At 55.0% G+C, this 25,027-nt stretch overlaps 1 protein-coding gene across 3 annotated transcripts in view; it reads right to left on the bottom strand.

The window, feature by feature from the left end:
• CLASP1 (cytoplasmic linker associated protein 1) overlaps positions 1–23,591 on the bottom strand; it is a 148,603-nt gene extending 125,012 nt beyond the window's left edge. For 2 of the 3 annotated variants that reach the window (XM_084523009.1, XM_084523010.1), the window contains exons 1-3: positions 23,440–23,590; positions 16,883–17,357; positions 61–139 (exon numbers count right to left, since the gene is read on the bottom strand). In XM_084523009.1, coding sequence (XP_084379135.1) covers positions 61–139; positions 16,883–17,077 — 274 coding nt within the window. In that variant the 5' untranslated portion in view covers positions 17,078–17,357; positions 23,440–23,590. Of the gene's footprint in view, positions 1–60; positions 140–16,882; positions 17,358–23,439 lie in introns of all 3 variants that reach the window. The other variant, XM_084523008.1, reaches the window with a different exon arrangement.
• Positions 23,592–25,027: the final 1,436 nt, after the last annotated feature.

Below are 25,027 nucleotides of genomic sequence, written 5' to 3'. Positions count from 1 at the left end.
TCTTTCCAAGCTGCATTTCCGCAGCCCTGCACCCCCGTACCCTGTGTGCGGGCCCCTTACCTGTGCCGATCTGGGCCTTGAAGCGGTCCTGCAGGCGCGACACCAGGGCGGAGAGGATGTCGATGCCCAGGAGCACCACCTGCAAGCAGAGCACGGGCACGGCTCAGCCACGGGCTTCCCTTAAACCTCTGCTCCCCGGGGTGCCCGCTGCCTGCAGCCCCGCCGGGTGGCCGCCAGGCGGCGCTAACGGGCGCCTCCCGCCGCCGGTCCAACCCCTCCTGTGGAGACCACGCCCCCTATGCAAATCAGCTCCCCGCCGGCGCGGGGCACGCTGGGTAGCGCCTCACCGGCCCCCGCCGCGGCTCCAACCGGCGCCGGGGAGGGGCGGGGCGCGAGCTCGGGGGGTCGCGGGCACGCGGGGCGCGCCCCCGAGCCTCGGGGACGCGCGGGGGGCGCCGGGCGCGCGCGTCCCCTCGCCGTGACCTGGGCGGCGCTCGGCCGTCCCTTAGCGCGGGCGCGCGGCGAGGCACCGCAACCGTCCTTATCTTGGGGTTGCGCGGCCGCCCGATGAACGCGTGGTGAGGGCGGCACTGCTAACGCCAGGCAACACAAACGGCGCCCGCTCCGCGAGCGAGGCGCAATTTTTGGAACCGCGCCGCGGCACCGCCTGCCCGGCGCCCTGTGAGCAGCCACACGGCAGCACCCCAACCGGCTGTGTGCACTCAGCTACAACGGGTGTGCCTGCACCCCTCACACACCCCGGGTCCCGCACTGCAAAGCTCGCTTCTGGTAACTCAAAGCACCTGCCCCCGGCACCTGGATGGCACTGGAAGGCCTGCAGGCGGCTCCATGTATCAGAGTGTGGTGGGCTTGGAGTCTCAGCGGTGCAGAAAAGAAATTGTACGAGAATTCAGCCACAGAATCAATATTTTTAAATACTCTTCAATAACCTTCAATACGCAAAGGCCTGGAGAAGCACCGATGCACTCAACAAATACAACACACAGGTGAGAAAGAGCCCTTCCCAGGCAGCACAAGCCTCAAGCACAGGAGCCATGGCAGCACCCCCAGCACTGCCGTAACTCCTCAGGGCACAGAACATCCACAGCCCCAAGATCCAGCAAGGGATGCTCCCTGCACTTGCTATTTTAGTCCCGAAGCCAAGCACGTGTGTGGGGGCAGGGGGCAGTAACACAACCCCCAGCAATGGATGAACGCAAGACCCCGGCCACGTGCGCTCCCCTGCCCAGCACGCTTTTCATGGCAAGCACCAAACAACAAAAACACAGCAGCAGCACCATCGGTTCCACTAGCACAACCCCAGGATGTGGCAGAAGAGCTGAGCAGGGGGAAGAACCCTGGTCTATCGATTCCGAGTCTCTCCGGAGCCACGCAATGCCATCCAGCCCCTCACACAGCGCTTTCAGAAGCCACAAGCGATTCTGGCTGCGGGGCCATCGATTTGTCATTCAGTACAGCAGCACCTCCAGGAGCAGCTGCCTGCTCGGGATGGAAGTTTTGCCACTGGAGCGTGGCAAAACATTGCTTCTCCTCATCCACAGACAGATTCTTAAATACGCAGGATTTAGAAAATTTAATTGATTAGTGTGGGAATTTAAGTTTCCAAACAGAGTGGCCCTATAGTGACTTTTGTTCTGTTTTAAGGTACCGACAGGGGGCCAGACATCTGTTTTGGATTTCAGAGAACAGGGAAAAACCACAGAGCTCGAGCATTTCTCACACCTCCAACCTTTGTTTGTAAGAACCCACCGAGCAGCAGCACCTGAGGAGCACCGCTCAGCCCCCGGTCCAGCCACCAAGCCCATCCAAAGCCCACAGCGCCTTGGACAGCCACAAAGGGCAGCAATGCCCACGAGCAGAGCGACTGCCTGGCAGACGGCTGAGCTAGCAGCAAGGAAACTATACAGAGAGCAAAACAAATGGTTAACGAACGCCCTCCTTCATTTGCAGGTCTGGGAGGAGAGGAGCAGCTCAGTAAATAATGCATAGCTCGAGAGTGGAGCAAACCCCAGGGGCCTCAAGTCTAATGCTGGGAGCATTAAGGAAAAACTCGTCAGGAGCGAGCACCACGGGGGTGGTTTGTACAGCTACCGCTAGGGCACGAGGGGACCTTTCTTGCTCAACAGCAGAAAATCCCAGGAACCATTTTTCTGGGTCCAGTAAAAACAACAACAAAAAAACAACAACAACAAAAACCAGCTCCAGCAGCAGCACCTCCAGGATGCTCAGCACCTTGTAGGTGGAAGCAGAAATGCTTCTGAGGGGCCCGACAGCATCCAAAAACGCTGTCATAATCCCCAACACCCCAATGACCCAACAACGAACTCCACAGAGAAAACAAGAAGCATCCGAGATACCTCTGCAAGCTGCAAAAGGAAAAACCACGCTGAGACCACTGCCCAAGTAAGCGAGGGCCTGAATTCTGCCCAAATCCCAGCTCGGGTAAGCACAAAATCCCCGCCTGGAATTCCCCCTTGGTTTCTGCCAGAAAAGGCTTTTTTTCACTTTCTGTTGCTAAAGAGTGCTGGGAAGTGCTGAGGAGCGCAGCAAGCAGCCAAGTAAATAAACAGCTGATGTTATAGCTGCCAGAGAGCCTCCACGGTTCAATGATTTAGAAAGAACAGCATGATGGATTTACTGGGCAGTGGAGCTGCAGGGAAAGGTGAAAGCCAGGCTACATTTAACCACGAAAAGCAAGGCAAAGAGGCCTCTCACGTGCCCCTCACCTGCAGCCACAGCTCTGTGCTACCAGCCTCTGGGCACAGCTAGGGCTGAGCCGGCTCTCCCAGCAACTGGCACAGCAGCTGGCAAAAGGAGCATCCCAAAAGGAGCATCCCAGCCACGTTTTCACACAGAAGAGCTGTTCTTCCAGCACACTCAGCAGATCTTCACGCAGGTTTTAGCTACAAGAGATGAAGCAGGTGCTGACCACGTGTCTGATAGCTCACGGACAGCTCTTCCAGCGCGCAGCATCACAAGAGAGGAGGATTTCAAGAGCTGGTGTGACAAAACTGTACGTGCAGGTGGAGAGCAGACGGGGCACTTCCAAGCCCAGTCCCACTGCTGAGCTGCTCGCCTGAGCGAGCCCCTGAACGCAGAGGGTCAGTGCTAGCTGGCGGCGATGCTTTCCACACGCCAGAAGCAGCCAGCACGTGCCCCAGCCGCACAGCAAACGAGCTTTCTCCTCCTTCCTAAACACATCCCCCTCTTCAGCTCCCCCTGAGCCACGCGTCTGCCCCTTTGCCGTGCTGTCACTGCCGAGATGTGGGGCGCCAGCTGGAGCACGGCTCTGCCAGCTCCCACCCCAGCCCCAGCAGCTGCAGGCGGGCGGCCTCAGCCCCCTCCCGCAGACACAGCTACGGGACAGGAGCACAGCGCAACGCATCTCAGCTCGGGAACACCCCCAGGCCACGCTGTGCACGGAAACCCAAGGAGGTTTTGCCACCTGGAGCAGGCTATCCTGCTCCATCCTGCGCTGTGTGACGGGGCCAGCGTTTTCTGAAGGGGATAGAAAGAGCTCAGAGAGCGGCTAAGAGCACAAGTGGAAAATTATCGGGACAAACCGCACGCATCCTGGCTTCTCCAAGTACTCCTAGGAAGACATTTAAGCAGGTGAGGCCAATAGCTCCTATCAACACTCCCGTGTCTCAGCTGCACTGGACGAGCACTCAGGCTGGGAGTCCACAGAAAGCATCCCTCACTTCTTGGGGGTTAATGCTAGAAGGGAATTAATTCAGTGTTTAACTGAAGCACCAGCTTGGATTCATTATTTCAAATGGTTCTCTTAAGGAACAGGACTACACCGAGGAACAGAAGCTGCACCTGTACCGCAGGAACCCACCCAGCTCAGCACAGAAGCCAACAGGGCAGCTCCACCTCCTGGCCAGGCTCTACTCACCCCCACTGCCTTCACCACCCTCTGCAAGAAATGAAGCAACTGAATACAGGACAGTAAAAAGATGGTGTCACACTACGGGGGGGAGGCTGTTACAGCACAGATCTGCAGGCTGCAAAGCAATGCTGAAGAGGAACTACAGCCTGCTGGATACGAGCTACGTTTCCCCTAAGAGGAAAGGGGGCAATAATCTCCCAAACTACTCCAGTTAAAAATCATCTGGTTCCACCAAAGCAGTGTAAAAATATTTGTAGTTTGCAATGCAATCAGCTCAGTCGAACCAGCCACCACAGGCAGGTTCAAAGGATTTATTTAAGGGATTCTAGCAGAGGCCTAGTGAAATTTCCTAACGTGCAGATTAGCTGCCAGCTTAAGCTGAAATCCGCAGCACCACAGGCACCAATGCCTCCAACAAGCACCCTCCACATCTTCGAAGCTTCTCCCTTCCATGCTGCCCCATCCCTTTTACCCGTACCGGCTGGACGTTACGTTTGTCTCCTCCCATCCCAGCCAGCCCTACTGCTCATTCCGCACGGAGGCACAAGACAAAAGCCCTCTGAGCTTCAGAGCCAGAAGAGGGCTCACCAAATAAAATCAGGTTGCAAGGGGGCTCCAGAGGCCAGCAGCTCAGCGTGCTCCCCACCCCTGCTCCAAATTAGATCAGGTTGGGCACGCTTACACAAAGCACTTTGGTCTGTTTGGGTCTCACCATCTAGGCCTTCAGCTGCCACTAATTCCAAGAGTTCATTAAAACTCGCAGGAGCTTGATGTTCTCCAGTTAGAAGCAGTCCTGTTAATTTATGAATGGATTTAATGAGCTGCTGTGTCACCACCAAGACCTTGCTGGCAGGAAGCGAAACAGCAACACAGATTTTTTTTTTTTTTGGATCCTTCTCCAGGCACAGAAGCACAATGCAGACGTCTCTGCGAGGTCCCTGAAGGCTGCAGCTACGTGACCCGACCCATGCCAATCCTGCATCGCAGCGGTGTCACGCAGGGGAAAGGAGGCACGACATGGATCAAGTGGCAAGAACAGCACGTGTGTGTGTGTGTGTGTGTGTGTGTGTGTGTGTGCAGAGCAGCAGGCTTTTGGTTTATTTCTCTAGGAGTTTTGTTTAACTTGACAACATGCGATAAAAGTGCAGAGTTCAAAGCCACGCACAGCGATAGGCTCCAGTTGTTCTTCCTCTCTGTCGGTCTGTGGCAGCAGCAACGTCGCTTGGGGAGCAGGAGAGCTGCTGCCTGCGAGCCCCCTGCAGCCCGTGGCACGGAGCCTGCTGCAGGAGAACAGGCAGAGTTACACACATCGGGCCAGGAGACATCGCCCACACAAAGAGGAGCTCAGATGTGGCGATGCCCAGGGACAACACCAAGAAATAAAATATCCTGATAGCACTGCCCTGGTGCTGATTAGAGAGCTCCCGTCACTGCTTTTGCTTCAGCGCAGACGTTGTCGGAGAAGTCTAACAGCTCAGCTGCTGAGCCTCCACAAAAGGAACAGCATCAAAGGATTGCAAAGGGAATCCAACTGCAGTTACGCCTCTTTTGTGCCCTTCATTTATTTCCTCCTGCAAAATAGGGGCTAACAGCACTTCCCTGCACCCTCGCAAAATGAGGGGAAAATATAACCTGGTGGTTTGCAAGAGCTTTCACATCCTCCTCTGGAGCTGCAGAGCGGTACTGCTATCATAAACTTGTCACGGTGAGATCCAGCAGTACGGTCCGTATGGTGGAAACAGCCTGATCTGGCCACCCCCCAGGGGCCTGCCTGCAGCGCTGGGGCTGTGCCAGCAGCCCAGGCACACAGCGGGGCCAGAGATCCATACGTGCAGGAAAAATGTCCACACAGAGCTCCTCCGTAGGCTCACATCGCCATTTAAAGAGATTTCTCCTCCCTCCTTCGAAAATATTTTGAGAGCACACGTGCACATTCTGTGCCTTGTCTTTCCCATTCATACATCAAAGGTGCCACAAACACGAGAAAAGGGAAGCAGCGCACAGATTCTTCTTTAACTCTTTCTCTGTAGCGAAGAACCCCAAGAGAACACAGACCCCGCACTCTTTTGACACAGTTTTGACTTTTCACCAGCCAAAGCTCAGGGCTGGAGCTGGACGTGGCCCTCACACCCACACAACACCGACCTGAGGGCAGCTGCTGCACCCACACCTTGTCCCCAGGAGCTGAACAAGACCTCGAGGCACATGGGGTTGTCACCTCTGAACAAGGAACTGGATGAGACATTTCCCAAGGACCCCACATTACAACGCCCGCAGAGCCTCCAGGTTTCTTCCTTGCCACTAGAAATGCAATTAAGAGCAGCAAAAAGTGCATTTACCAGCTGGTGAACATCCTGCACAAACAACAGAAGGCGAACGGGCAATGGACTCTTATTAACGACCCACTGCAGATAGAAATGACACTGGCAAATCAAAGTTACCCCCGGGGCAAGGCTGACACCCTGCTTAGCCAGACTGTGCAGCACTGGCTTAGCTGAAGAGCGATGGGCAGCCACAGAGCGGGGACAGGCAAGGTAAGAGGCAGAGCCCTTCTGCCACGCCTGACACCCAAACCCACCCTTTCCTTCCCCGCAGGACCCTTACCCTACACCAGTGACCCTAACAGAAACAGGAGCACGAGCAGGACTTGCTTTACACCACTATTTTGGGCCCAACTCTGGGAAGCTGGAAGCGTGCGTGTCAGGAGATCTCCTGGAAGACCAGACAAGGGAGGCTCTGTCAGAGAAGCCCTTCTTTCCTGCTGCAAGAGGTGAGCAGGATTTGGACTCCCTCAGGCTGAGCTGCCCCGAGACCCAGTGAAACTCCTCATGCTTGGGACATTTACTTTTCTGTCATTTACCAGCACACAACAGCTCTGAAACTTCTGGTGATTCAGACAAGCTTTCTGATCACCCGTACGTCTAATTTACAGCCCACACATGCCAGGCACTGCATGAAAGAAGGAATTAACGTTGGCACATTCAGGCCACACAACTCAACATAAAACTCACTTCAGACCCTGCGCTTCAGTTGATTAGGGCCACGAACTGCCCTCCTGCAGGCACAGCCACCTGCTGCTGGGGCTGCCAGCTCAGCCCCTGCCCCTCCCGTGGCTCCTGAGCGAATCCACCCTGGTTGCTTCAGGAGCTGGGCAAACAGAGCAGTCCCAGCAACCGGGTCCCACCAGCTCGCTTCTCCCTTCTTTAAGCATCCTCCTGGAGCCCTGGGGGCACAAAGCATCATTAACTGGGAATGAGAGGCATCTGCATGCGGCTTTAGCTCCAGCACCTGCACATACATGCAAGCAGGAGAGAAGACACCTTTTTTTCCCCGGAGCTAACCCCTGCGGGGCTCCTGCTTGCCCAGCAAGCCTTTGCAGCAGGAGAAAGGCACTTCCCACCCGGCTCCTCATGGTCCAGCAGCCCAGACGGACGGGCTCTGGCTTGTAATCGCCATCTGCAGAGGGGCACACAGCAGGCAGAAGGAGAAGAGGGTGAGAAATAGGCAAGGATTTCCTCCTGGCACAGCATCTCCTTGCCTGCCAGCCTGCTCGAGGCTCTCCCCCCAAGCAGCCGTGATGGTACCGCACAGTGGCCACGTCCAGCGGGCCGAGGAGGCTCCAAAATCAGCCGGTATGTGAGGGCTCCGGGCACCCAGCCTGCCAGAGCTGCGGTGGGCAGAGACCGTAGGCAGAGAGCCCCAGGAGCCACTCAGCGTGAGGGAGCTGCTGGCAAAGGAAGCGACAGGAGGAAGAGTTTCTCCCCGGGAAGCAGGAGGCTGTGAGGAAGAAGCCATGCACTGCTCCACAAGCAGTCACACTGCTTCGGGGCAGCTTCTTTCCCACTAAGAGAGCAGACCGGGAGCAGGGCCCACTGCAAGTATCCTGCACCACTTCCTAGTTGAGTCCCACGAGGCCTCAAGTCTGCAGATCCATAAGGAAAGGGTGGGAAAGAGAAAGCTGCTGAGAAAATAAAGCCAAGGAAGTAGAAGAGAGGCTCCTGCCAGGAAAGGGGGCGCAGGAGTGAGGCAGGGCACCCACCCCATGAGCACGATGCGCTTCACCAACCTCCCTGAGAGCAGGGCAGGGCCAGCAAGAGTTCATAAATCCACTGGCCAGCCTCCAGGTTGTTTTCTGTCAGATCGCCTTGCCACACAGACTGCACACCCCCTTCTGCACCACTGCCTGGTGACTACAGAGCACGCTGAAGTGACGGGTGAGCATGCTAAAGCAATGGGTTTAGCCATTTTGCTGGTTTGAGAAGTACTTCCAGATCCTTCTGGATGAAAAGCAGAATTAAAAAATATATATATTAATCTCATCCTTGCAAAACCATTTTAGTTTCTTTCTTTTGATCTCGCATCAAAGACTTTCAGGATGTGCATAGCATTACGGATGCCAGTCAGCAGCTCCAACCCAGCCATTTCCAGGATAGGTGGGGGAAAAGAACGTGCATGAGGGATTTCTACATCAGGTCTTGCAAGACTGGGGAGAAGCAGGGGTTCCTCCGAACAGGCAGGACTTGTTAGGAGAAAGGGGTGTTTTTTCTTGTTTTGTCTTGGTTTAAAGACACCCAGCAGCACCACCTGCACTGAAGGAGCCCCCAAAAGGCTCCAGCACAAGTGTTTGATTTGGACACAGGCTGTGCCGCGTGGGAGCACTCCAGGAGCCACAGTCTGAGACCCAGCAGGCCTGGAAAACCACCTGAAGACCAACAAGTGAGGCTCCAACAGCCCTGCTGCAGACTGATCGCTTACCATCCATCCCTAATAAAGGAGCAGCAACCAGAGGGAGCCCCGCAGCCCCTCTGCGACCCGCACACTTTGCTCCTTGCCTCTCCCCCGGCAGACTCCCGTGCCCAGACACTGACTTGCTCTCAGCGAAGAGCTGGAGCTCGCTGCACTGGGAGGAAGATGAGCTGTGCAAGTCAAATGAACAACGCACGCTGCTTTTCAAGTTGCCTTTTCATCTTTTGATGCCAGATAAAAGAGAGAGGAGCCATCTCGCAGGTACGCAAGTGTTCCTAAATTGAGCACTGAACAGCAGAGGCTCAGAACGCAGCCACAAAGCTGAAAACAATCCCCACAAGCAGCTGAGGTGTGTCAGCCGCAAACACACTGAGCCTGCCAGCGAGGAAGAGAACAATCCTGTGGCTAAGGGCCCCCCTCAGCCTTACCTGGGGTCCGTTCCCATCTCCCTCCCCGCACTCAGCCCCCATTCAGAGGAGCAGCGCGCACCTCCAGGCCTTACAGGAACCCGAACCACGCCGCAGGTAACCCGGTTGTGCTGGGAGCTCCTCCACACACCTCACCCTGAGCCCTTGTACCTGTTACAGAGCAAGATCCCATCTTAACCTGATTTAAGATCTTTGAATCAAATAAAGGCAGAAGATGCGAGCTCGGAATGCTGAGCACTGCTTTATTTCTCTTTACCCATACAAGCACTGCACGCAGCGCACCAAACGCAGATGTGAGCCGTTTGCTCACCTGCAGAAGAAAGGATCCCTCCTGCTTTCCCCCTAGGATTACGTGCAGTGGTTTTCTCATTTCTGCAGCGTGCTACCTGTACGCCTTGCTGGTGAGGATGGGGGTTATTACAGCACAAACGTGAGCCTACAGGCAACAGCCTCACTTCTCGTATAGCTCCCCAGGTGATAATCCCAGTTCCACAGGGCCAGGTCACAGGTGGATGCTGGTGCACTCCACTGGGCCACAAACATGCAGAGGGCTCCCGCTGTCCTCGTGGCAATTCTGTGGCAGCCCAAAAAACACAACCACCACAGAACAGACGTAATGGATAGGATTTTTCCCCACCTTCCGTTTCATAACACTCTTCACACAGAACACACCGAGATGCCACATTCACACAGCGCCCGCTAATTGGCATGGAAGTGCTGAGCCAAAGCTGCATTTAATTGCCCATAAAAAAGCTGCGTTAAGAAAAGCAATGTTGTTTTCACTTCAAAACCATGAAAAGTATCACAAGGAAATACAGATTCTTGGGCTTCCAATAAGGAGAATGGGAAAACCACAAATTTCAATCACGCTGACTTGTGTAACAAAGGGGTAAATAGGATTAGTTACCCCCAGTACTTACTGCAAGCGCTTCAAGAGTTAAACCTAAGAAAAATAGGAGGGGTCTTTCAGAAGCTAGCCTTGCTATTGTTATTCACCCCAAATCATGCCCTACCTCCAAGGAGCCTGCATTTGGGCATGTGTTAAGAGCAGGTGGGGTCCATCTGAGTGTTGTCTGACTTTAATGGCAGCAGGAGCTGCTAAGGGCAGCAGACTTCCCATTGTCCCAGCCCCACCACACCTTTCCTGATTCAAGCAGGCAGCTTTTAGAGCATTTTTGCTGCTGCTCGGCCAAGCCTGGCTGTAGAGCTGTTTCCTGCCATCCCTTCCCTTTCCCGAGCTGCTGCTCTCCCTTGCCACAAGCGCCCATCTGATGCCCCAGAAGCCACCCCAGCACCACCTTTCTTTTCCCTCCTCCCAGCCCGAAGACGCCAGTGCAGACGTCTGCTGGCGGCTTTGAAGTCAGCAGAAGGAGCAGGCTCGAGTCGCCTCCCTGCCCTCCCCGAGGTTTTTCTTGGCTCGCCTCCCGCCCCGCTGAACACCAACCACCTCCCCAGCACCCTGGGAACGCACCACAGAGCTCTGCAGGCCGTCAGCTGCCCCAGTCCTGTCCCAAGAAACTCGTGGTAGGGACTGAAGGCTCTGGAAGGAGAGCAGTACCTCTGCCTTGTGATGTTTCTTAAATCCTTGGCACTTCTGCCTACCAGTGAGCAAGGCACTACCGAGAAGTTTCCATTTCTAACTGTAGAAATTACTCTTTACAAGAAAGGTTTTTCTATTATTTTCCTCAAGAAGAACAGAAGTCACTGCACAACTATTTACACACAATTACAAAGGAAGGCAATGGCACAGAGAAGCGTGGGACAGAAGCACGCCGCAGGAGAAACGGGACTTCTCCGAGCCGAGGGACCCCAAGGAAGCCTCCTGAGTTCAGCAAGGCTTTCGCAAAGAGCGCTGTATCTGAGAGACAAAGAGCCTGGCCATCCTGCATGGTGACAGCTTTCTGAAGGAAAACAGCTAAGGTGGACGGCAGACTTCCAGACAGGGCAGCTCCTCAGGCCTGGGTGAGAGGCTTTAGCCAGGCAGCAGATCAAACATTTCAATCTTTTGGTACCTTCTGAAAGCCCCGTGCACTCCCAGCTTCCCACACAGCACCAATTACTGCAGGAGAAATGCGTCCTGGGGGCCAAGCAGCTCAGGCACACACACGACAGCAGCACACCAGCAGCACCCCTCGTCCCGCAGGGTGCAAGGCTGTGGGTGCTCCCTGCTCCTTCTCACCTACACTGAGGACACAAAGCCCAGCTGAACGCAGGCATTTATCAGTGTCACTGCATGAACTGTGATGCACTCGCTGTAACTCTTCCCGTGAGACCCAAGGTGACTGTACCACCTGCTATCAGTCAGAGGGAGCCGTGCAACACGAGGCCAAGCCCAGCAGAGCTCGCTCATGTCCAGTTAAAGCTCTGGGCCCACTCCCACCAATTCTCCTGCAGCTCATCTCCCAGCCCCACCACTGGCAAGAAGCTGTCTTGCTTTCCACGCTCTGATGACCATGACTCTTTGCTCTGGTTCTTGAATAGTCAAATGCTGCTTTGTTTTAAAGCTTCATCTTTGGCACGAGCGCAGCACCAGATGAGGAACATAGCAGGTCTTGTCTAGTTAAAAACGAGATGTGATCTAGGAGGAAAGTAATGAACAGCTCGTGGGAGGCAGCATTCACTTGGAGAGAATCAGAGACTGCTCGTCTCCACCGTGACCCACCCGCTCCCTCCTGGGTTGAGGGGCCGGACCGTGACACCGATGGGGTGGATGGAGCTAGGTGGCCCCTGAGGGCCCTTACGAACCAAATTATCCTCTATTCTCATGAACCATTCTCCAACATGCAGGGGATCTTACTGCTCAGTCTCAAAAGGCCACAGGAAGGCTGCCGGGGCCAGCCACCACTGCGGAAGTTGCCCTGCACCAGACCGCCTCGTCTAGCGGGCTGCCCCAAGAGCGAGCACAGCTAAGGACAGAGCAGAAGTTCAAAAACTGAGCCAGGATTAGAGAAACACGTGTACTTCCTGCACATCAGAGATTTTGCAGTCTGATTTTTAAGGAAAAGATGCTTATGTAGTTGTATTCTGCATATATTATTCAGATGCTCTCCCTCTCCCCGTAACTTTAACCAATTCCATCAGACACGAGGAAAAGCGCAGCGTCAGATACCAACAACTCTGCACAGCGAGAGCCAAAGGAAATGAGGCTCGACAAAAACAACCCTGCTTACAAAACAATTTAAAATAGAGGCAACCAGATCCCACTGCCAGGGGGATTCCTAGGAGGTGATTTTTCAGGCTTCAAGGGTGAGACAAGAACGGCTTCCAGGTAATGATCCTCAGCCAGGAACCCCCGTGCCAGGGGCAGGAGGATTCCCCGACACTCAGCCCACTCCCTGCAAAACCCAAGGGGAGCTGGATCACGGGCACTAACTCTTCTCCAGAGGTAAATGCATTGCTCCAACAGGCACGTGGCCTCAGGCGCAGCATGGACAGGCTCTGCAAACCCCCATGGGCTTTGTAAGGACCAGAGCCAGCACGCATTTTCATACATTCACGTTTCCTCAAAGTGTTATGGCAGTTTCAGGCACTCCAGAGAGACAAAGGGCTGAAATGGACTGCTGCTATACCCACGGATAATCCTGTTATTCTATAGAGAATATAACATGGAATAACAATAAACTACTCAAAATGATTGTAAGATCAGTCCTAAAACCAAATGGATGTCTGCCTCATCTCTATTCCTCTTCAAGCCTTCTCGTCTGTCAGTGCTCTTGCTGCATGAAGCTTTCATCTCCCGGGCAGCCTAAATTTACTCGTGGCCAGTCTCTACCCCCCTGCTCCCGTGCTAACCTTGCCCTTTAGCTTCAGCAGTCGCTGCCCCTCCCCGCCGTGCCCCTCTGATGTATTTATAGCCAGCAGTCACGCTGCCTCTCAGCCTCCGTCCCGCAAGCTGAGCAAGCCAAGCTCCCCGGCTCCCCTGGCGGGCCGGGCTCCCCAGCCCCTGACCACCACGCTCGCCCTTCCCTGCACCTGTCGCAGCCCAAATTCCTTCCCTGGACACAGTCAAGCAGCACCGCACAGCACATTCCCCGGCAGGGCCCCCAAAGGCCCGGCACAGCAGCGTGCCCCCATCACCGGGGGCTAACCCCCGTGACCTGCCCCTTCCTCAGGGGCACCAGCTGCAGCCAGCGCACCCGGCACAGCTTTCCCAAGGGCTGGGGAGCCGTGCCAGGGCTCTGAACAAAGTCTGGTTGGGAGCATGCTGGTGCTGCAGCTGAAACGCTACCCCAGCATTAGGGGAATAGCTTTGTCCTCTCAATTTAGCAAGCAGGAGGGCGGCGAGCCCTGGGGCTGGCTGGCTCTGTCCCACACGGAGCAGAGGGCTGGCCGCCACGCACCCTGCACACGCCATGGCCACCGCTCTTGCCCAGGGCCCATCCCAGCACTAAAACCCCACGGGAAGTCAGGTTTGGGCAGAAAGCAGCAGCAGGGGCTCCAGTCCACAAGGCAGAGGGACATGCCAAGGGGACATTCCCTGTGTACACAGGCTTTCTGCTCACCTCTGACCACGGACACCGAGCTGGACAGACCCCCAGCCGGACCCAGGGAAACAAACCTCTGTCCTGTTTAGTCCAGCACGGGGGCTCTGCCAGACATGGGCACTGAATCACAGAATCACAGAATTTCCTAGGTTGGAAGAGACCTCAAGGTCATCGAGTCCAACCTCCAACCTAACGCTAACAGCCCTCCACTAAACCATATCCCTAAGCTCTACATCTAAACGTCTTTTGAAGACTTCCAGGGATGGTGACTCCACCACTTCCCTGGGCAGCCTGTTCCAGTGAAGGAGCTACCTGGGAAGGAGCGAGACACATCCACAGGGAAACCTCGGTGCTGATTGCCACAGCAGTTGATTTCTTCCTGTCCTGAGCACCAAGGACAGAAGCTGCCGTCGAGTTTGATCTCTCCCAGCTCAACCAGCGCCCTGCCCGCACTGCTGCCACCAGACAGGTAGGAGCTGCAGCACGATCCCATGGAGCTGCCACGCAGAGGCTGGAAGGGCAGGCACGGCTGCTGCAGGCCGACCCGACCCAGAGGGCAAAGAGGCTGTCAGCTGGAGCTGCTGGGAAGTCACAGCTTCAATGCCTGCAGGAAGCTGGACATCCTGGAGCCAAAGCCCTGCTCCTTCCTAAGCTTACGGCAGGAAAACCCAGCTAGTAGGAGCCCCACAGCACTGGAGTCCACCACTGCAGGATGGGGCACATCCTGCACATAGTCTGAGCCCAGCGAACCTTTAGCCCTTCCTAAGGCAGCACTTCTCCCCACCCCAAAGCAATCAGAGGCTGTTTTTGCTAAGTTCGCTTTTGCAGCACAAGCACACAGGAGGAAAAGGCACACATCATTCATCTTCTCATCACCCTGGCCCCCAAATTCAGCAGCTAACAGCTGTCTGGAAACCCTTTACTCTTTTCTTCTTCCCAAGACGGCGCAGTCTCTCTCTGCGCGCACTAAATATTCAACAACACGCACACCCACCAGATTAATGCACCAACCCAAACCCATGCACATCTGCTTCTTAAATGAGGGCTTCTTCCACCGAATCCCAACCCAAACAAACACGGTACAGAGAACAAACGGGTGCTTACAGCGAACAACCACTCATCAGCTGAAGTCACTCGAATGGATTCCACTTTAAACGAAGCCTGCGCCATCTGTTCTACCCCTCAATTAGAGAAACCCAAAAAATATTCAATACAGACTTTGAGAAAGCCAGCTAATTTATCTAAGTTCTACTTCTCTTCAGCTCAGCCAAGCATGCTCTTGCAATGCCTGATATGCGGACAGAGATAAGAGTGGAAGGCTGCCTTCCCTAGCACAATTACGAGCTCTGTCAGGGGAAATAACATTTCCCTGCAACTCTTCACTATATATTTCATTTTTAAGAGCGTGATCCCTCTGTAAGTAACAAAACCCATTAGGAGCTAAAAGAATCGAATCAGCAGTCCTGCACAGAAAAGCAAAAATCAGCACCGGGACACAGCCCTGGGGCAAAGGGATTGTCCCATGCAAGGGTGAGGTGAGACCTTCCCCTTGGCCAGCACACCTTGTGCAGTGAGTGCCCCAGATGCCCCAAAAGCAATGCATTTCACCCAGTTAGGTCTTTACTGGGACCCCTGCCCGCTTTCACTCCAAACGAGCCTCTCCTACCATTTTTGTATATGAGAAAGTGCCGAGGAGAAACTTTCTTCAAGTAGTGGACCCCAGTCCTGGGCGTATAAGAGCAGTGTATAAAAAAAAAGCCTAAAAACGCCAATAAAGACCATGCCTTACACAGCTCAAATCAATTACCTGAGCAACTTGAAGCCCTCCCTGTAGAAGCAGAGCAGCAGCAAACGAGGCTCCTCTCAGTGCAAACTGATGTCTCTTGAGATGCCCTTTCTCTTTGTTTCACCGATGTTTCCCCACCGATAACGTGCAACCCCCCTCGCACAGCCCTCGGTGGGCAGCAGCCACAAATCACCTGGATGTTCTCCCAACTACTGGGTCTGGAACCCCAAACCAGCCTCCCTCTGCGAGCACACCTGCTAGAAAATTCCTGATCACACAGATGGTCCCCACCTTTGTTTTAAGCCGGTACTTGCTCAGATGAAGGGAGAGAGGTGAGCAGAGAAGCAGACTGCCAACGTAATGGCTTAAACCTTGACCAAGTAAGTGTAGTTTGACACCCCAGAGGGCTGCTTTAGGGCACTTATGCCAGGTCTCCCACCTTTAGGACTGTTTCACTCACCCATGAGCTGATCAGGTTGCCCTCCAACAGCTTTGGGTTGTTTCCTGCATGCCAAGCAGCTTCCACTGCAGTTGCTTGTTGACAATTATGAAAAGCAAAAATGCAGCTGTGCAGAACACATTGACCAAGATACAGCATCCTTACCATCAACATTTCCATTTAAAACAGTTTCAATTAATCTGAGGGTGTTCTGCTCCAACAGACGCGCAACCTGCACAGTCAGCCTCTCCTTCACTTCTGCGTGAGAGCACTCCAGCACAGCTCCCAGGAACGAGCTTCACCACCACGCCTGTAGGAGGCTTTACTCTCAAATTTTCCTGGACCTACCATGAAGTACCAAAACCTCCCAGCCCTCCCTGTACCAGGGGTAAGTAGCCCACTAGCTTTGGGAAAGGACCGGGACAGGACTTTCTCAAACCACAGCTGTAAACCCCTTCCAGTGAGGAAGCCCCGTGGCAGCAGCAGGACTTCCTTACTAAGGGCTGTGGGGAACGAAGCAACGTGACAGGGATAACAGGGCCGCGGGGTTCCACATCCCATGGCTCATGCCTGTGGATGCGAGATGGTTACGTTCAACACAACACAGATTTGCTCATTACCTTTCCTCAGCAAGCTGCAATAAATCAATTGTACTTAAATTACCCCTGGACAGTAGAAAAAACATCTAGAAAGAATTAATGACAACATGAAAAAGTAGTGGCTGGATATGCATGCTTTTTTCAGCTTTACATACCATTTTTTATAGGGCAGGAAATCATCAACACTGCCAAGCAGTGGGATGATCGAAGAGTCCCACAGGTGAAACAAGGTAGACAAAGAAATCGGGACAGCACAAATTGCGAACACCAAGAATAAAGCCAATTGGCTGAAGTGTTACTGTTAGGCATCCTTGCTATCACACCAGTTATTAACTACCAAGAAGTGGGACACGGCCGGTTGACTCAGCGTAATTACCAGCTCACAGAGCAGCGTACCAGAAACATGCTGTACAGCTTCCACTTAGATCAAGCATCACTTGCCCATGAAACTTCTGACTGTAATTAAATCCCATCCAACGAGCCTTACCTTGTAATTGCTGGAATTGACCCAGGAGGTGGCCAGTCCATCAACCATTTTATCCAGCATAGTCTGATCGTGTTCGAGATCAGCTGACTTCTGTTTATCTGAGAAGTAATCTATCAGCTCCTGGCCAACCTGAAGCCTCTTCCCGACATCCTTCTGCAGCACCTGCGCTAAGCAGTACTCCATACTGGGCTCCATGGTGTCTTAGAAACACAGCACCAGCAAGAAAGCTAGAGGGCAGGCGGTCCGACAAATCCCTCTTCGAACGGACGCAGGAGGTCGCCTCTTTGTTCGATGAAGGTTACGGAGGGTCTGGGTTTCAAAGATGCAATTCTGAGAATGGCAACAATGCACCATGTGTGTGAGAACAGCAGCTGGCAGGATATTAAAAGTCCAATTTAAATAACTAGCAATAGAGGAAGCAACGAGCAGTGCCGTACTGTTGGGTCTGCAATAATTCCCAATTCAGCAGTCCATTCTGAAAGAAATAAAAAGTATTACAGGTTAAATTAAGAACGGAGAAAAAAAAAAGACAAAGCATGTCACAAAATAGGTTACTCGTATACAGCTGCGAGGCTGCGATAAGCTGGATACGAGCAGCACTGCTCTATTTTAGGGCATCAGACGAGGTAGGTCAGGACAAAAACCTCTGGTTGTGCTTCACACCAGCAGTTACCCACCCAGCAGTTCCCTAGAAGGAGCTTTAGCGACAGGCAGCAAATCTGGGGCTTAACTAAGAGCTGATTAGTAATCAATATTCGCGCAGCTACCACCATCAGCGCCCGCCCACAGAGGTGAGGACAAAACCCTCAGGCAGGTCACTGGGAAGACACAGGAGCCTTAAGGAGTGAAAGCGGGGAGCCGTCTGGGTCCTGCTTTGACTGCTGGCCTTCAGCCATCCATGCCCTCGCTGGCCTGCACAGTACACAGCCAACGCTGGGCTCAGGGGATGCACAACGAGGGGCTCAGGGTGCTCCCAGGCTGAACCCTGCCCTGTTGCAGCCCAAAGCAGGGCCTGAAGTGTTTTTGCTTTTGTTAAAACAAGCGTGGCTGGATGACTGCAGTTCAGTTATGCTCCCCAACCTCAGAAGCCTCTCCTGTCCTGGGACTGCATTAGGCACCCAGCTGATGCTTTTTTTTTTTGGATGTGGTGTCAGGGTCCCTCCCTTTCTGCAGCCACACAGCCCTCCCAGCAGCACCACGCTGCTTCCCGAAGCACTTCCTCTGCGCAGGTCAGCTCCTGCAGGAGGGGGGAGATAACGACGCAGCACGTCTTTTTGTTTCCCAGCTAATAATACCCAGAGCCAGAAGCTGCCCTACTTTCTTTGTGCGCACAAGGAAAGCGGGTCAAGCCCCGTGCACGGGCAGGGGCTGCGGAGCACACAGCTGGCCCAGTAAACAACTGGAGGGGAGCCGAAGCCACGCGTTCACCGACTGGAAGCGCTGGGGCAGCGAATCTGAACGCCTCCTGCTTGAGCAAACAAAGCCCGTGATGAAAAAAGTGGCTGAGACACGCGAGATCCCCAGGCTGGCAGTGCCGGAGCAGCTCACCCCCAGCCTCTGGGGCCGCACAGGAGAGGCGCCAGCCCTGGCACAGCTCGGAGCTGGCCCGAGCGCCCGCGGGAGCAGCCCCCAGGTCCTGCAGGGCCGATGCAAAGTGGCTGTGTGCAGCCAGGGAGCCGCCCGGCGAGCCCTGCCACCAGCCAGGAGGCTGCTTCGTGCCCCGAGACTGAAATCCCAGCAGAACCTGACCTTCCTGAGCGGCAAGGGAGCGGCAGCTGCAGGCAGGCAGGGCTGGAAGGCAGTGCCGCCAGCTCCCTGCGAGCACTGCCCCGACCTAGGGGTGCCTGCAGAGCACACCCAGCTCCCCCGGATCTGCAGGGCTTCAGCTCCCCACGGCAGGGCTCAGCGAGCCTCCCGAGGAGCCTCCTACCTGCACCTCGGACTGCTGGCCCCTGCCCTGCCCTCCGTGAGCACGGGGAAGAAGTCCCCTGCCTGCTCTCAGCATGGAAATGGGGAGCTTGCTTAAACTTGAAAATTAATTCAGGCTGCAGCAGGGTGTGAGCGACTTCGTTACCACAGAATAGCCATTTTTGATTAACTTCACACACAGGCAAGCCCCAGCAGATCCAACAGCTGTATGAGCGGGCCACAGCGCCATGAGAAAGGAACACCCCGAGTTTCAGGCCTTTCTTCTAGGTGGTTTCCATGTACGAGTACCTGAACTCTGCTGAAGAGCACAAAGGAAGCTTCTCAGCAAGCTAATTTAAACAAATTTCTCCAAGAGTTCCTCATTTTTTAAAACATGTGAAGGAAGACAGGATCAAAATCACCCTGCACTACAGAAGAAGAGGCGTGTGACCTGGACATGAGGACTGAGCTCTAAAAAAGATCCACTGCGTTGTGGCACCACCTTCAAACACCTCTGGGGGAGAAGAGCACAAACGCAGGTCCCTCTCCCCCTGTTAAGCCCTGAGAGCTTGGTGCTTACTCAAAGCCCCCGCCAGCAACACCGACATTTTCCACCAAGAGCTACCCAGCACAAAGACGTTAGAGAGGCTTAAGGGTAATGCGGGCTTGGAGCTCAAAATGGGGAGTGTAAAGGAGAAAGCTGACACCGGCTGCACAGCCCCAAGTTGCTCAGCCCCGATACCACCACCCTAACGCCACTGGAGCTGGTACAACCCACTGCAAGGCAACTGGCTCGGCGTGGGGAACCAGCCAGCTCAGGCAGTAACAAGGAAACGCTCGTTACCTAAGATGGGGCAGCATTAACCGGGGTACCCCACTCAATGAACTTCTGGCTGTGTGTAGGAAAACCCAGACTGAAGCTGCGTTATTTGTAACGCCCAAGTAAGGCTTCATCTTCGCCTACCTTCACAAGAAACTGCATCTTCTTGTGCTTGCAGAGGGGAAGAAAACCTGAAAATGTTTAAAAAAAAAATGCAGCACTGCTCTCCTGGGGGCTGGTCTGTACTCAGCTCATCAACAGCTCTGCAGTTACACCTCCCCTTCCCTAGATATGCAAACAGCAGCAGAAAGCATCTGCTGTGACAGCCTCCAAGCCTTCAGCACTTTGTTGTTCAGCCTCCAGAGGTGGCAAGCACACCAGCAGCTGTCCTACCTCGCAGGGACACCTCCCAGCGCTGGCAGAGGGGCCCCCTTTTGTTCACCTGTCTCCACAAGTGGGAGATGATCTTCCTTCAGTGCCCAGGGTACTTCACAACCACTCTGCTGGAAGCTTTCCTGGGTCTTCTCCCCCCCTGCACCAGGCACACTAAGGAGGCTCCTATGAGGCTCTGCCCGGCACAGAACCACCTCCAGCCGCAGGGCTGCAAGGCCCCTGCTGAGCAGCAGCTCTTCTTCTGGCCCGCTGGGGTCTGTGAAGGGGCTCAGCCGGTAACTGAGCCACAGCAGCACGCGAGGAAAACCGAGGAGGCAGATCTCCAGAATGAAGACGTCTGAAAGATTTCCAGGGCTTAAGCTAAGACCTCGCAGCCCCCCTGCAATCCTTCCACGACAGATGCTAGGCACGAAAGTTGTCTTCCCCTGGCCTGGTAAGATGAGAGATAAGCTTCAGGTCGCAGGAATTCCCGTATGCTGCCACAAAAAGCCTGCACACCTGACGCAGAGCTGCTCCTGCAGCGAGGCACCCACCTGCACAACCCCCGCAGAAATGAACCCACAGCAGCCCCAGGGCACTTGCAGGCTGAAGGCCTCAGGGCGACCCCAACGCCCACCCCAATGGCTCCTTCGCTCTTCCAGAGCAAGGGGGAAAACCAGTTTCATCATCCTTTGTTTTGCTAACACAACCCCTCTCTCAGATTAGTCTGGTTTTAATTTTGTCTGAGGCCAAGGACAAGTCCGGAATGAGCTTTCCAGGTCTCCTTCCTTTCGAAGGGTCCGAGTGCTGAGATGCAGCTGAAAATCCCATAAGGTCAGGAGCTGCCCTGGGCACACCCCTCCTGTGGGCATCTCAGCCCCAAGGCCTGAAGTGAAAGGCTACCAAAATCAGAGCGCACATCCCACCGCCCGGCTGCTCACTAGGAGCAGCTTCCCAGCACGCAGCACAAGCCTGCAACCTGCCCCCGTACTGCAGCAATGCCAGCCCCTCGGCTGCTGTCACCCCTGATCCTGAGGACGGGAAGCATCTCGGTGGAAATGAAAGAAAAAAAAAGGTGGGAGAACAGCAGGCATTGCACAAGCAGGAGCTGGGCACTGCCTTTCCCAGAGTCAGGGCAAAGAAAGGCCCCAGTGGCAGTGGGAACCAAGGGCAAGCCAACACCTTGGGGAAAGGAAAAGCCCTATTACCACATGCTGGGTACGGGATCCGGATAATCCAGTTCCAAAGAGCTCAGCGGGTTTGCGATACAAGCGCCGTACCCCACAAGGCCTCCAGGAGCTCGCTACCCCCAGGAGCCTCTCGCTGGGTAGCGGCACGGAGCAGGGAGGGAAGGCTTTATGCACAACCCAAGCCAGAACCACCCTGGAAGCTTTTTTTTCCCCATAAACTGCTGCTGATGATGATGATGCTTGCCTAACAATTCATTTTGCTGCCTGGCTCCTCGGGGAGCCAGCTGAGCAGAGGTTTAAGTGACAGAGCCAGACAGACCAAACGCTAAACACCAATTGAGATCAGAGCTCCCGGCAATCACCTCTGGCCTCTCACACCCAGAACCCATCTGCTGCCCTTCTGTAACTCCAAGGGTCAGCACTCATCCGATGCGTTTGGGGATTTTTACTGCTAGTCCTGCCAAAAAGAGGCAAAAGAGAGCTCTCGTGTTTACAACAGAGTCAGACACTGAGGGCAGAACGCCAGGGACCCTGTGTGGCTGCTCAGTGCCTGGCTGCACAAGGACTCTGCTGGCTTGCACCGGGGCTCCAGGTAGCAGGTTGGCCTGATGGACGATACCCAAACTACTGGAAGGGCTGGAACGAAACACACAGCAACCTGCAGCACCCAGCGGGTCGATGGAAATGCAGAATGTGAGCACGGAACAAGATGAAACCCTGGGGACGAGCTGCAGCTGCTCTGCACGAGGCTGCCACGAACAGCAGCCCTTCATCACGGCAGAGCCGAACCCCTCAGACTGCTTGTTTACAACTTCTTCAAGTCACAGCCTGAACAAATTAACAAGATAAATTGGTTTTGTGCATTAACTCAGCTGCAAAACCCTTTTACACTCGGCAGCATGTTTAATGCACGGGCAGTTATGCTGGGAGGTGCCCTGGCCTTGTCAGGATGCAGAGGAAGCTTCGGCCACAGGAATCGAGGAGGAGGCGTTAGCAGCAGCAAGCCCGACCCCGAGGCACAGCAGCCAGATCTCAAACCTTGGCCTGGACATGCTGGGAGTTAACAAGAGGCTCGGTGTGACACAGGAGCCCAAGCCAAGTCATCCGAGGCCAGCTGGGTGCCCGAAATGGCAGCTCAGTCTCCACAGGCACGCCATGCTCCATCACTGCCCACACAATGAGCAGGGAGCTGCCGTTCCCTTACCTGTCCCAACACCTTACGCCCAGTCCAACTCAGGCTTTTTCTCGTGATACAGCACACCCGGCCCCATCACTGAGGTTGCTGAGGCAGCACCGACCTCCTCGTGCCATAACCCACCCTGGGGCAGCCGTACCTGCTGCCAGCTCCCATCCTCCAGCAGCTAACAGCCCTGACTGACCGGCCCCACGGAGAGGGGAGGGCTGACAAACACATGGGAGGAGGGCATAAATCATTTGGGTCAGACATTTGTTGTTTAAGTATCTGGCGCCCATAACCCTGCAATTGCAGCTCGGATTTAAGATTCCTACAGGACTTCAAAGATGAAGTATCTGCAGGAATTAAGTATCTGGAGGAGCAGCTCATTCTCCATAGGCATCCTCTCCAAACGTCCCTCTAGGGAACGTCACATGAGGGAGAGAAACTTATTCCCACCTCCCGAGCACGCTGCCGCCTCACTTTTAGCACCGTCTCACTGTTATCACCGAGTGAGGCAAGGCCAGAATGCCCCCACGGCATTTTTCTCCTTGGAACACACATTTTTGAAGCTGTCTGTCCAGCCCCAAGCATTTCCCAAGCACATTGCAGGCATCAGCGTAGAAAAGAGATCCTATTTGTGGTGGTCATCGTTTTTGTTAAAAAAAGGCAACAAAACAACACGAAAACACAGCAAAAGGATGACAATACAACAGCGGCTCGCCCACGGTGACACGGTTAGGCACCGCTCCGTCCCTCTGGCAGCTTCCATGCCCCATCCCGCTCACCGAGCGCAACCCAGGCTCTGCCCAGCCGGGCCCTGCGGCACAAAGGCAGCTCCCACAGGGCGAGCGGCGCTGCCACAGCCCGCAGGGCCCGGCCGCCTCCCCACGCTGCGGCCCCAGCCCCGGGCCCCCTCCCCCCTCCCACCGCCCCCCCCCCGCGCTGCAGCTCCCACAGGAGGCGGCCGGGGCCTGGCCGCGGGGCTCGCGCAGGGGCCGGGCCGGGCCCGCAGCCCCCCCACACCCCCTCGACGAGGCCGCGGAGCCCCCCCCAACCCTCAGAGCCCCCTCAGCGCGGTCCCCCCCGGTACCTGGCGGCGGCGCGAGGCGGGGCGGGCCCGGCGGGCTCAGTGCCCGCAGCGCTGCATGGCTGCGCCCGCCCCGCCGCCCCGCGAAGAATGGGGACCCGCCGCGCCTGCGCCAGCCCCGCGCGCACTGCGCCTGCGCGGCGCCGCCCTCGCGCCTCTAGAAGGCTCGGCCCGGCCCGCCGCGCGCATGCGCTCCGAGAGGAAGGGGGGCCGCGCCCCGCCCGGATCATAGAGAGCTACGGGGTGGTGCTCGCTGCTGCTCTCGGTGGTAAGGGGGGGGCGGTGAGGTCAGCGCGCGCAGTGCGCATGCGGAAGGGCGGAACCCGCGGGGCGGGGGGGCCTCGCTGAGGCGCTGCTTCCGCTTCCGGGTGTTGTTGCCATGGCAACGGCCGCGGGAGCCGTGCGGGCGGGGCCTGGCCGCAGACCCAAGGCCTCGCTTCACGGCCCCGCGGCCCCGCACGTGGGGCGCGTTCGTTCACTCGTGTTAATAAAAATAAATAAATAAATAAACACACAACACATGGCCCCTGCACGTCCCTCAGCACCGCCCTGTCTCACACCATAACCGCCTGGCGGGGGGGCGTTCCTCATTTCTTTATACTCCTGCTGGTTGTAGGGTCAGCCCCACAGCCCAGCGCTCCATAAAGCGGCGCTGAGGCGCAGCTGGGTGGCTTTAGGGACCTCCTTCTCTTTCTTCCTAAATAAAAACTGCGCAGGAAGCGTAACTCTTTATTCTTCCCTTATGTCGCAAGGCTTCAGGTGACCAACACATCAAACTTGGAGGCTCCCCTGTTGCGAAATAGCAGCCTCGCTGCATTTTCTTCACAGCTTCAGTGTAAAACAGGCAGACTCTGCACATAAATAAATTCCTCTGTCATTTAATCAGCTTCAGTGTTTCGGTGTTTTTGTTACTACATCACCATTTCCCTGCAGGGACTTTCAGGATAGCTCATGCCCCCGTATTTAAGATAACCCCGTTGTATTTAAGATAACCCAATTGTTCCATGAGCAGCAGGACCAATGAGGCCTAGTTTCCTACAGATTTGGGTTCTTTGTCCCTCTAATCCCCAGGGCTTCCTCAGCAGCCCTGCCTTCCTTTATGCACCCTGTGGCACTCCCTGCAAGGAGGGGACACCACAAAGCCCTGCACATGTGGGGATCGCCTGGTGCTGCTGCCAAAGGAATCACTCCATGCCTGAGTTCCCTCCTGCCTTCCTTCCCTCCCTCGAAGCTGGCAAGGATCTCTCTCCTCCAGTTCTCATGAAACCTGAGATTCTTTCCTCAAAAGGGAAAAGAAGGGGATGAGCCTGACAGCTGAGTAGAAGCAGACAGACCACAGGCAGAAGCTTCGCTTTCATGAGGAAAAGAAGTCTGAAGTAATGCTTTAGAACTTGCAGATTTTCTGCAAACTTTAGAAAAGCATGCAGCACAGGCACTGTTCTGATTCTTCCCCTTTAGAGTTCTTAAAAATCAAATCCCTGCTTCCCATAGTATTGCAAACACTTCATCCTGCTTTCTCTAATAATAACACTGTCCCTTGATGGACTTTTTTTTTTTTTTAAGCTTTCCTTTGGAATCTCACAGCATCTCA

Source organism: Aythya ferina (assembly GCF_964211825.1).
Source record: "Aythya ferina genome assembly, chromosome: 6".
Lineage (NCBI taxonomy): Eukaryota > Metazoa > Chordata > Aves > Anseriformes > Anatidae > Aythya > Aythya ferina.
This window is presented reverse-complemented; position numbering and strand designations above follow the sequence as displayed.